Genomic DNA, 12,745 nt, shown 5'->3' on the forward strand with positions numbered 1-12,745 from the left:
GGAACACCCTTTAATTTCCCTTAACCCATTGAAAACCTGTCTGCCCATGCCATGATCTTGTATCTTGCTTTTTTTTCCATTTTCTTTTTGTTATCTTAACTCCCACAACACCCTCTTCAATATCTCTTGCCTCTATTTGAAAAATCATTGAAACCCCTCTAAAACCCTACTGAAAAGCCCGAAAAGCCCTACACATCCGACTTACCCCTCTATCTGTGTAAAACTCGCTGGAAACTCTTGCCTCGTCTAAAAAAATTTCCTACTATCACCCATTCTCAAACTTCCTTGCAATTCCTTGGAACTCCCTTTTTAAAACATATCCTCTTAACTCTCATTGCATCATTCTCACACTTAACTTTGCTTGCTCTCCACTGAAGTCTGAATTCTTCACCTACGCATAGACCTTAAACTGAACTCAACTACGAGGAAAGGCCAGGTTCACGGTAGCCATGCACGCATCAGAAACACGCGTTTGATGAACAAATTAAGATTTGAATTGAGAAAAGAAATCCCCGTATTCTGATGGGAATCGAACCCATGACTCCCAATTCGCAAGACGTACACTTCTTCCCTCCAAGCTACGGAGCCACTTGATCATCTCTCATAAATGGGCTCGGAAAATCGAATAAGAGTGGTTTGGATCACCGCACGATTCTCTGAACTACAATACTACCACTATTACGCCAATTTGCTAGATCGGCTTAAATGTTTGAATACTTCACTTATATTCCTTCTAGGATGTATCATGTAACATTTTACTTATATATATTCTATTTTTTTTTTGACCATGTTGCACTCATAAAAGAAATATGAAGAAAATATTCGAAGATTCAGGGGAAATTGGGGTGAATTTGGTAGTTCCAGTTCAGAGAACCGTGTGGCGATCCAAGCAACTGTCATTCGATTCTCTGAATAATTTTACTTCAGTACAGTCCAACTGTAGGTACTGTTCATATTGCATGCTCTTGCGAAAGAGCGAGATAAAAGATGGGGCAAAGTGCCCCCTGGCGATTCGGTTCTAGCGAATAGCTTGACTTTATTTGTGATAGAAGACGTAAACTTGTGTGAAATGGGCGCTCCTTGTATGTGCATTCAAGTGAACTTTACACATGTTTTTTTTTCTAAGAGTGTGATACTCACGCTTTCACGCCGTGATTTTGGGAGTTAAAATATGTCGTTCTTGGTCAAAGTTGTAGGAAATAAACTACCCCATACGTTTGCCGAACATCACATTATGAGGCTTCTGAACCGAGTTATAGACAAATGAGTCAAAAGGTTACGAGGTGATCAAAACATCCTTACCAGAAAGTCCCATTCGAATTTTTTCTGTACTTTGAGGAACTTGAAAGTGAACTTTGCTGTAGGAAACGCATTTTTTTATTACTTGAGCTCATTATGAAAATATTATATCATTAACAAATTTCATAGTGTTCAATATCACTTCTGTAAATCAATTAAACATACAATAGAGACTGGTATAATACGGTACTACCCACTATACGCCCACCGCAATTTTTCTGTCGTCTTATATCCAACTATGCTAATTGTATGTGAATAGGGTAGATAATAGGCTAATTACTCAAGTAACATTTTGATGGCTCTACCCCATTTGGCATAATGCCGTTTGTCATAATGTCATTTGGTATAAAGGCCGTTTGGCATAATGCCGTTTGGTATAATACGAAGAACAACCTTCTTGGTAAGAATGAGTATAATCCTTGTTATGCCAAATAGCCGTTATGCCAAATTGCTTTTAGGCTAAATGACATTATGCCAAACGGCGTTATGCCAAACGGCATTATGCCAAATGGGGTAGAGCCATTTTGATGGCCAATTAGTCTTGTAGAGGTTTTGAGAACCGTCATAAAACTTCTTGTAGACTATTTAACTGATAATTGTTGGGCATGTTCCCAAAATGAGCTGTTTTGGTTGAAAGACACTTGGGAAATAACGATGGATGTACTGTAAAGTGTATGGGACCGTATAATAGGAGTCCTGAATTTAATACATTATGCGAGAAGAATGCACCGGTTCATCACAAAAAAAAACATAACTATACGATTTGTTGTGGAACAATGATACCTAGGTTTGTGTCGTTCTTTGTTTTTGCAACAATTTACGATGCCTGTTCCACTTGAATGCGTAGAGATGTGTTCAGTTTCGACCGGCACTACGACGATAATGAACTGACAAAGCGCTCTATCCTAGTGTCACAAATAGCAGCCATGGTTGGCTTTACCGGACTTTCAACAAGCAATAACATTTACACACAGTTGTTTTATTGCAACATACTATAAAGGTTAACATTTATTGTCAAATTAACAGTTCGTATAGATACAATATTCCATTTACAGCTTTGGTGTTTTTGTCACGAACATTATTGCTTAGCATTTTAGCTTGTTATGAGTCTTCAAAACTGTACAAATGAACAAAATAAAATATATTGTATTACTTAAGTATACTTTCGCTAAAAAAAAACATACGAGTGTAAATTTGTTGACATCATTCAGGGATAAAGAGTGCTCTTGCTGCATCTAACATTGCTTATCTTACAATTTAAGTAGTTACGAATTGGAAAAAGGCATAATACACTGATCATAATTCATAAATAATTATTACATACGCAATGCCTTGGGTTGGTACTGGACTGACATATAAATTACAAAAAGTTCCTGGTCCGGCAATTGAACCCGCCACCCTCAGCATGCTCGAAATAAATAACCGCCTTTTGATTATATAGGCCTTTTTTTTCTAGTTCTAGATAACGGATACTAGGATTAAGTTGTGTAGCTTTGTTTTCTTTAAGTTATTAAGTTGTTAGAAGTTACCTCCATGCGGTGCAAAAATTGCGTACGGTTCAAAAGGTGGCTGCGATGTTCCAATTGTCCATGTATCCATTCATGTACTCAAGTAATCAAAGAGCAATAAAACATCACCAGCAGCACCCTTGAGCAATTTTTGCTAGACAAATGAACACAACGTGCAATAACTGATAAATAAAGAAGGCACATACCTAGCTCGAAGCCTTTTTTGTTTTTGCTAGTTAGCTATAACAGGGTAAACATAAAATGTATCGAGGTTTAATCATTCAATCATCCATCTTTCGATTGTGTTGGAATTGAAAGACCTATGCAAATTTCTACACAATTACGCCTTCGAGACAGCCTTCTATTTGAATAAAAGAAAACTCGCAAACTTCGGAAGCTACTTATCGAGAAGCACACTTCTGAAGAGTTTCAGCACATTCACTCGAAAATTATTAATCCGAATTAAAAAGAAGGACAAACATTTGAATATCACAAACGCCAAAAAGTTTTTCACTCGAAAGAGGTGATTCTAATTAAATGTAACATGCATCACCCGTCATAAGTATAGACTCACAAAAAGTTTTGCAATAATATTGCATTTCACCTACAGAAATACCGTCCTAAAAAAGTTGTTGCTTTTGGGTACCTGAATAACTTGGCTAAAGACACCATCTTTATAGGTCCTCAGATATCGAGGTGAGTGAATGTGATGCAATATTGTTGCAATACTTTTTGTGAGTTTATACTTATGACGGGTAGTGTATGTTACATTTAATTAGAATCACCTCTTTCGAGCGAAAAATTTTCTGGCGTTTGTTACATTCAAGTGTTTGCCCGTCGCGCGGTTTCATTCGGGTGAATAGTTTTCGAGCCAATGTGACAGAACTCCCTAAGAGTGATGCCCAAAAACATAATATTAAAAACACTTAGCTTTCAGTTAGTGTGACAGGAATTTACAAGTTATTTTCACTCATTTCCTGGTTTGTTTTGACATAAATGACTGGAATTTCAACTTCTAAGATCGTTGAACAGGTAAAAAGTGAAATTACGAAAGGTAATGTAAGGTGTGAGGTCCTTCAGAGGGTCCTATAACACTTCCCCAGTTCCATTACCCCGAAAACCAATACCCCGAATGTCTTTTCTCCGAAAACATATTTCCCAACAGTTATTGTCAAAGCAAATTTATGGCTGTGGAAAAAAAGATTTTGATTTCTTCTATGAGTAGTCTATTCTATCTACAGTTATTAGTCGTTAATTAGAAGTTTATGATGTGGAGCAAATACATTTAATAAAGATGTTTCGTTTTTTTCTTCATAGGTTGATTTTTCGTCTTATATTATAGCTTATCAGTTTTAGACTAGTTGGACACAGTTCGTGGGACAAAGTTGAATGCTTTACCATAGAAAGCAGTTTGAGCTGGTAAAAGGTGCAGTAAGGTATGCGCACAGCAAAATCTAGCCAAAGAAAATCAAGCAGTAATAATGCATTCTAAATTATTCCCAAAATAAAAGCAATTCATCGTAAAACAGCATTAATATACTTTAAATCAACATCAATACATTGTTGATTTGACGTATTATATCCGTCATCTCGAGTTTTGCACTTGAGCTCTTCCGTAAAGTTTTGCACAGCACCGTCGATCGCTTGCCAAGAAATTTTTACCACCTTTGTAACAAAATCAATCTTATTTTTTGATGAAAGCGGCCTTTCTTGACATTTTCTGAAGGTTCCAATTCACTGTTACTTAATATTTTTCAATTGGGTTGAGTTTTTAGGTGTATCAGATTTTACGTTTTTTGAAAAAATGCGGTACAATTTCCACATAGTTTTCTGCATACAAACGCAAGGATTCTCCACCATAAGCAGGGCACAAAAATCAATCCAAATCAATACACAATATCTAAGCTTTTGAATAAGGGGTGCCAGCAAGTTGAGTTGGTTGAGTTTTGGTTACATTTCATCTGATCCACATGCACAGATGCTGGTGTCTGTGAGCAATACTGCGGTTCGATTTATGTGCGTTCGATTCACGCTTCTCTAGTGCTATTTCCGTCACGAAACACTATCCTGCATCTAATCCATCAATTTTCGGGCAGTTCTCCATAGTACCTTTGGACCTTCTAACCGCTGGCTGGCTGAAAACTCAGTTAACCCTCTACAAACTTTGCTAAGACTTTGCTTGAAGTTTTACTCATTTGACATTTTTGAAAGCAGAGGTGGAATGAAGTCCTTAACAACCATGGAAACAGCAGTTGCTTTGATCAATAACTTGACAATACTAGAAATACTACGCAATACTATTTCGAGACACAAAGTATACTTTGCTGAAAGTTTAGAGTTGCAGGCCCCTTGGGTGCCAGCCATTTTTTCCGACATTTCCCATAGTGAAAAAGATGATTTGTTGTACATGTATTTTTGAAAGTTCGGTTTTTCAAACCACAAATTCATATTGTTGACAAAACTATGTATTTCTTGTCAAACTTCGATTATTTCTTGGTCTTAAGTAAATCTGCAACCTTTCCACGTTGTAATGATGTGTAGAACCGAATACTTGAAAGCTAACTTAAGTTTGCAGGGACGTTCGTTTTAATTTACAATGTCAGATTTTCAGCACGTTTGTGCAAAAACTTTTCGAGGACTTCTTGTTCCCTTGACTCTATTTTAAACACAATGTCAAAATATCTCCCGAAGTAAATATTTTTCGATTCCCTACACAATAAGCTTTCATTTGCGCCATAGGTTGCCACGATTCGTTGAAAATTGTAAAATTTCTATCCAAAATGCGGTGGCTAGATTTTGCTGTGTGCATACCTTATTCTATGTAACTGTTACCTATTTATCGCACAATTCAGCTTTTTATATTTATTCCAAAAAAAGCTATTGCTTTATAGCCTGCAATAGCTATTGCTTTGATTTAAAGATAGAAAAATATTATACTAGGATCAATACAAGTTGTATTCATTGCAAGTGCAGCGCCAGTTACAAATATTTGGGAGAATTTACAGTATGACCCATAAAAAAATGCGACATTCCATTTTTTTGCGGTATTTGATGATTTTTAATGAAATAATCCTAATAAATTAAACTTTTTTGGATTAGGATACAATAAAGAGGTCATTGTCATACAGGATCTCTAAAATATTTGTCAAAATATTCATTGGTTACGTATATGGGATACCTTATAATTGTTAACAATTTCTAAATAAAATCAAGTTTTCCTCTAATTTTCAGAGCAAAATGAACTAAGACAAAAACGTTTAAACACATGGAAACCATGAAGAAATATGTACTCTTTAATACGCCCATGTTTGGGAAATATTTTAAAAATAATTTCAAACGTTTAGGAAACAAAAACTAAAAAAGGTGCTACATATTAAAAACCATATTTGAGATAAATTAATAAAAAACTTAACACTGTTCGAACATTTTTCAAAATATTTTTTGACGATGAAGGCATATAAACCTGCCTTTATGATAGGTACAAATATTAAGTACTTAATAACAATTTCATGCTTAAAACATAATATTTTTTAAAAATTATCATTTGTCAAATAATTTTATTTTCAGAAAATGTACCTTAATTTATAAGGTAATATTTTTTTCGTTCTTGTCCGACGAACCAACGAACTCCTGAAGACCTTATCCAGCCATAAAAGTACTATTTTGAAAATAAAATTTGATTGAATGTGATTGAAAGCAATTGAAAGAAAATTATATCTTTAAAAAACGGCCTCTGGCGCGTAGACCATTTCGACATCCATATGTTCAACATTATATTTCCAAAGGTATGTGCATGAAGTCAGTCTATGTTCCTTTGCCATTATCAGATTAGTGGCTCTACTATACTATCCAATAGATGCATGCAAGGTTAATTAGTTCGAAGTAGGGGAACGATGACTTTGAAAACTGTCGCATTTTTATATGGGTCATACTGTATTCCTTCACATCACAAATTAACAGTAATGTTAAGGGTCATTATTTTTTAGGTATTCAGAGTAATGTGTCGGTATGTTGGTTTTCGGGGAAGTGTGTTTTTGGGTAATTGTATCTGGAGAGCTGTTATAGAATCCCTTTAGAGATCCTATCGTTGATTCGGATCTTTATCTTTTGGTCACAAGTTTTCGGACGCGATTTGGATAACACGAGCAACACGAGTTCAATAAATAATAATACTTCGATATGAGGCCCAACAAGGAGATTTTTTTTTTCTGGGACACCTTTAGGAATACATACTACTCCTACTACTTTTAGGCCCCCCCTAGGGGTTTCTTTCTGGGAATCTCTCACGAGTTCCTTCAGCGAATTTTCTAAGAGTTCCTCTTAGGAGTCCTCCAAAAGTTCCTACAGAGAATTCCTAATACGTTTCTTCTAAGAATTCTGTTAGAGTTGCTTCTGGGAATCCAGCAGTCATTATTGGATTGACTTTGTTCTTGGATTTCTACAAGTGCTGCTGCTGAATTCCCTTCTGAGAAATCCTCCATGAGTTACTTCTGGTAATCTTTCAAATTTCCTTCTGGGAGCTCTCCTGGAGTTCTTTCCACAAGTCTTCCAGGAGTTCGTTTTGGGACTTCTCCCGAACTTTGTTCTGAATATCATTCCAGAGTTTCCCACAAGGAATCATCTGGGAGTTTTATGTAGGCATCCTCCAGGAGCTTCTTTTTTGCAATTACTCTTCTAGCAGTTTCTTGTGGGAATTCTCCAAAAGTCTCTTGCAGGAAGCCTTCAGGAGTCCCATACGGTATACCTTCTGGAGCTTTTACTGGGAATTTTCCAGGAGTTCCTTCTGGGAACCCTCCTTGAGTTTTTTCCGGGTATTTTCTTGGGGTGCCTTCAGGGATACCTCCAAGAGTTTTTCCTGAGAATTCGCCAGAAGTTCCTTGAGCGATTCCTAGTTCAAATTCTTGGAATTATCTCCAGAAAAGATTCTTGAAGGAATATCAAACTAAACTCTTCCATTCAAATGATTTCAAATGATTTCGTAAGAAATCCCCAGAAGGGATTTCTGAAGGAGTCCTTCCTGTATCCTGAGAAGGAATTCCTAGAGTGATCCATAGATGGAGTTTCTGAAGGAATCCCCAGAAGGAATTTCTCCAAAAATACTTAACTTTTCTAAGATGTTAAGCTAGGCGCAACACGTTGGCGTAGTGTACGTTGAGCGAGCCTGTCTGGGTCCACAGTATCTCACTAGGGTAATGATCTTCTGATTCAGATTCTGAAGGACTCCCATGGAGAGGTCTCTGGAGGAATCCCCAGATATTATTTCTGTATGAAGTTCCAAGAATAACAAACCGATGAACATATTTCACTGATGGCGATGGTTGATACGGTGGACACTACGCTCCCGAGGGAAAAATCCAAGCGGACTCCATCTGACAAGTGAGCTCCAGTCCATTTCAGAAGAATACAAGAACCACCACCAAGGGATGAATGTTGGAGATCTTTCTATTTTTAGGCGAGAATAGCGCGTCGTCACATCAGATTGCTGGTCATTGAGGAGAAGAAGGCGGAAGTGATATGTAGTCCCTTGCCCACGGTAACTATACATACCACTGCGTCTGTAAGTACACGTTATGCGAATGCTGGAGTGTTGCCAAACACGCTCAACCCTTCCAGCTTTACGTTAGCTGGGCAAGCAGTGGAGAATGCTGAAAACTTCCAATATTTTGGTAGCCAAACGGCGGCACCAAGATCGACATAGGTGCACGGATCAAGAAGGTGAGGGCTGCTTTTGCGAGTTTAAGAATTGTGTGGAAAAACAATCAGATTATTCAACGCATCGAAATCCGAATTTTCAGCTCGAACGTGAAATCTGTGCTGCTGTATGCCAGTGAAACTTGGTGCGTCACAGTGGTGAACACTCAACGGCTGCAGGTCATCATCAATAGATGGCTGCAGTAATTAACATCTATATTAACGACTGATGCAAAATATTTCGTTTTACCAAATTGAATTTGATAGTTTTAAGCGATTTATGTTAGGTACGATATTTCCCATACAAAGTCACCCTCCAAAAGTTGCATGCAAGTTTTCATACTAACATAAAATGCTTAAATCTATCAAATTTGATTAGGTAAAACGAAATATTTTGCATGAGTCGGGAATTTAGATGTTAATTGACTAATGGGGCACGTTCGGTGTAGTACTAGATTTGTAGTAATGAGCTGAATTTTAGTATGGTGAGAAGGTCATTTCTCCGTTTCTGCAATGAAATGATGCAAAAAGCGTGGGTATTGTGATTCCTTGCCTATTTTGATGCTGTTTGAGCAAAACTTTGGATAACTATGTTGTTTATTTTGCAAGAAATGGAGAAAACAACGACACTGTTGTCCAAAGTTTTGCTCAAACAGCATCAAATTTGGCAAGGAATCATAATACCCACGCTTTTTGCATCATTTCATTGCAGAAACGGAGAATTGACCTTCTCACCATACTAAAATTCAGCTCATTACTACAAATCTAGTACTTCACCGATCTGTCCTATTAACCTTTTGATTACTTGCAAAAAATATTTCCATGCTTAATGGCTAGCAGTCAAAAAAGCCCAAAATCGCATATTTTGCCCTATAAATTGAGGTATAGCTCAAAATTGTGACGGGTTAGAGCAAATCTGAGTTCGGATTCGGATTCAGCGGCACAAAATCCTTCGGAGACACATAAGTTTGCTCTTGAGACAAAAAAAAAAATGTTGCGCTGTGTAATTCGTGCATGGTAGCCTCACATTTGGATCTCCAACGTGGAGCTCCATTGTCGATGGACATCGCAGCAGAGACAGCCCAAGAAGCTCATGGTGGCGCTGCCTTAACAAATAAAGGAAGTGGACATAAATTTGGTCTGGCCACAGGTCAAGGCGATGGCTGGCAATCGTCCAGGATGAAGATCTTTCAATTTAGCACTCTGCACCACCATGTGTGATCAGGATTGACAGTTAGTAGTAGTAAGTGGAGTATTTGGAGAATGGTTGTTTGGCAGAGGTTCACGTTGGTCCGGGATACCATTAGGTAGGCGTAAGGCGAATGATTGTGTGTTAAGATTACTGTGAATATACTTGCTTACGAATTGCATATTTGTAGGAGTAATATGATAGATTGACTATTGGCGTGGGTCAACGGAACCGTTTTCTCAGGTCAAAGCTTTTTTGATTCCATTTCGGGTCCTGAGTATCTGTGCAAAATTTGAGCACGATCGGTTGCGTCTACACACTTTGCGCATTGCAATTGAAATTTGTATGGGATTTTGTATGGTACAACAAACTTTTTTGCATTTTTGTCATAAGTTGAAAAAGTTTGTCTGAATCTGTTTAACCGATAATGTAAAATGATAGTCTAGGATGTTCTGAAACACTTTGTCGAAGACCGCACAGCGATCCGCTGCTTGTAAAAAGAGATATATTCATCAAACCGGATGCATCTGTTTTAGTTTTAACATGTAAAGGAATATCAATAGCAACAACATCATGCTGTTTCGGCACGCAATGTCAATGCTATAAATTTTTTCATAAGCATCACTTCGTGGTCTTCGACAAAGTTTTTCATGACACCCTAGGCTATGTTTTCAAATTATCGGTTACATGGTTTTAGAAAAAATCGGGTTTCTTATGTGAGAAACGCAAAAAAGTATGTTTTCCCATGTAAAATCCCATACAAACTTCAAACGTAGACATAACCGATCGTGCCCAAATTTTGCACAGTTATTTGTGTCCTCATATGGCACCTAAAAAGCTTTGATTTGATGGGATGCCATTAAATTTTCCATTTTTCCATATAACGGATGACCCACTCTATTGACTATATTGTGCCTCTGTTTCTGGTTCTTGCGATGGCTATAAACAATACATGAGTTGTATATGTAGGGAGGAGAGAGAGAAATCCGATAGAAAGATACAAAGTAGGGACGAGCCAGAGGTTATACCCTGGACCCTGGATTGTATACGAATCAGAAGCGCTAGCCATTAGGCTACCAAACCCGTGGCTATTTTACAGTTTCATTGTTGTTGTTCATGGACGACAACTAGTAGGTTTATTTGCCCTACTTGCATTATTTTGTGTAGGAATTATCGTGTTGTTAATTGTATCAAATGTCGTGTAACTTTATGTTTAATGGAAGGGTAAAATCCTGTAAATTGTTTGTTTCACGATTGGACATTACGGCATGCGCAGAAAGCTTGTCAATGAATTTCAAGAGCTTGTCAATCTGCTCTAATAATACAGTCAAAACGATCCATGCTTCTTCAATGTAGAACGCAATCGCGATCCATTAGCAGCTAATCACAATAATTTGTTGATAATACCCTTGTCCTCTTTTCAGTGTAAGAACCCGGTCAATCAATCAGTGTAACATTACTTGCAAATATGTAGCTTCTTATCGGGAAACAAGCCGGTTATAGCGCCTACTTTTAATACTCATTGCAATCTACATAGGACGCACATTGAAGAATGTGACCTCGACGGGGGTCAGCTACGCTACGCTTTTGGTAATCAGTCAAGTCTACACTGAAAGAATCATTCCTAGCTATACTCACCGGCTGTCGTATCCGGACGAGGTAGTCCTTCCGGAGCAGGGCTCGTATCTGCAGCCAGTCGACATGTTTGCCCAGTTTCATGACGTTGATTCAAAAAAAGACCTAACCACGCACGCAGAGTTACAGCTCAACAACTTTTTTTTGTTCTCGGTCACAGATGAATTCAGCCCCCCAAAAAACACGCGTTCTCTTCTTCAGTACAAACAGCAGCAAACGGTAGCAGATGTCTGCTGTTTGTACATCGTTTGCACACTCGTCACCGACCGGTTGTAGATGATAGAAGCTTTGTTACTAATTACACACACACAAAACACCAGTAGTCACTTAAAACAATGTAATGTTGTAGGCTGGGCACTGGGGCTGTACTTAAAACCACGAAATGCTCGGCGCGTTTATCGCGATATCACAGACGCGACGCGACGTCGACGACGCTGGCGATAATTATCACATAGTTTACTGCGGTGCTTTCGTGGTTGAGCTGGTCATGTCTCCCGCAGGTGGTGAGCTGCATTTGGTGAATTGTATTGCCAGCAGTTGAAGCGCAGCGGCCGAACGGTCAGCGGAGAAGTTCTAGTTTTTTCTCCCGAAGGCACAACCGAGATGATCAGATTCCGGATTAGGAGCTTTTCGGCTCACGTGATGACTAGCGCGTAGAAGATGATTTGTGTTCAGCCCCCTGGAAAGATATAATGATAAATAAGAAAACATGAATGATGAGAAAATACTTTTGGGTATGTAGTGATAGTTAGGTTGAAAAATGACAAATTCTAATTGCCTATGACAAATTGAAAAAGTATGCAGTTCACCTTGTCTGATGAATCATCCTAAGTCCTGACTAAGGTGACTTTCATGCTACACGCACATATGTATATTTAAAAAAAACATGGAAAATTCAAAATGTTACTGTGCGAATGGGGCACGTTCGGTTTAGTATTAGATTTGTAGTAATGAGCTGAATTTTTGTATGGTGAGAAGGTCAATTCTCCGTTTCTGCAATGAAATGGTGCAAAAAGCGTGGGTATTATGATTCCTTGCCTAATTTGATGCTGTTTGAGCAAAACTTTGGATAACTATGTTGTTTATGTTGCAAGAAATGGAGAAAACAACAACACTGTTGCCCAAAGTTTTGCTCAAACAACATAAAATTAGGCAAGGAATCATAATACCCACGCTTTTTGCACCATTTCAGTGCAGAAACTTCTCACCATACTAAAATTCAGCTCATTACTACAAATCTAGTACTTCACCGATATGTCCTATTGTGTTGTTGAAGTTGCAAGAAATAAATAATACAACAACACAGTTACCAAAAGTTTACCTTAAAGAGCATCAAATTAGCCAAGAAGTTACGTAACCCACGCTGTTTGCATCATTTCATTGCAGAAATGGAGAATAGGAAGCAATCAGTGAAGTACTAGAT

At 37.9% G+C, this 12,745-nt stretch overlaps 1 protein-coding gene across 6 annotated transcripts in view; it reads right to left on the reverse strand.

Moving 5' to 3' along the window:
• The window catches only part of LOC109428942 (glucosylceramide transporter ABCA12), a 142,320-nt gene that overhangs the window by 20,946 nt on the left and 108,629 nt on the right, over window positions 1-12,745 (reverse strand). For all 6 annotated transcript variants that reach the window (XM_029874942.2, XM_029874944.2, XM_062855305.1 and 3 more), the window contains one exon: window positions 11,326-12,001. In XM_029874942.2, the coding sequence (XP_029730802.2) occupies window positions 11,326-11,406 (81 nt within the window). In that variant the 5' untranslated portion in view covers window positions 11,407-12,001. The remainder of the gene's footprint in view (window positions 1-11,325; window positions 12,002-12,745) is intronic.

This window comes from Aedes albopictus, chromosome 3, assembly GCF_035046485.1.
Source record: "Aedes albopictus strain Foshan chromosome 3, AalbF5, whole genome shotgun sequence".
In the NCBI taxonomy this organism is placed as follows: Eukaryota; Metazoa; Arthropoda; class Insecta; order Diptera; family Culicidae; genus Aedes; species Aedes albopictus.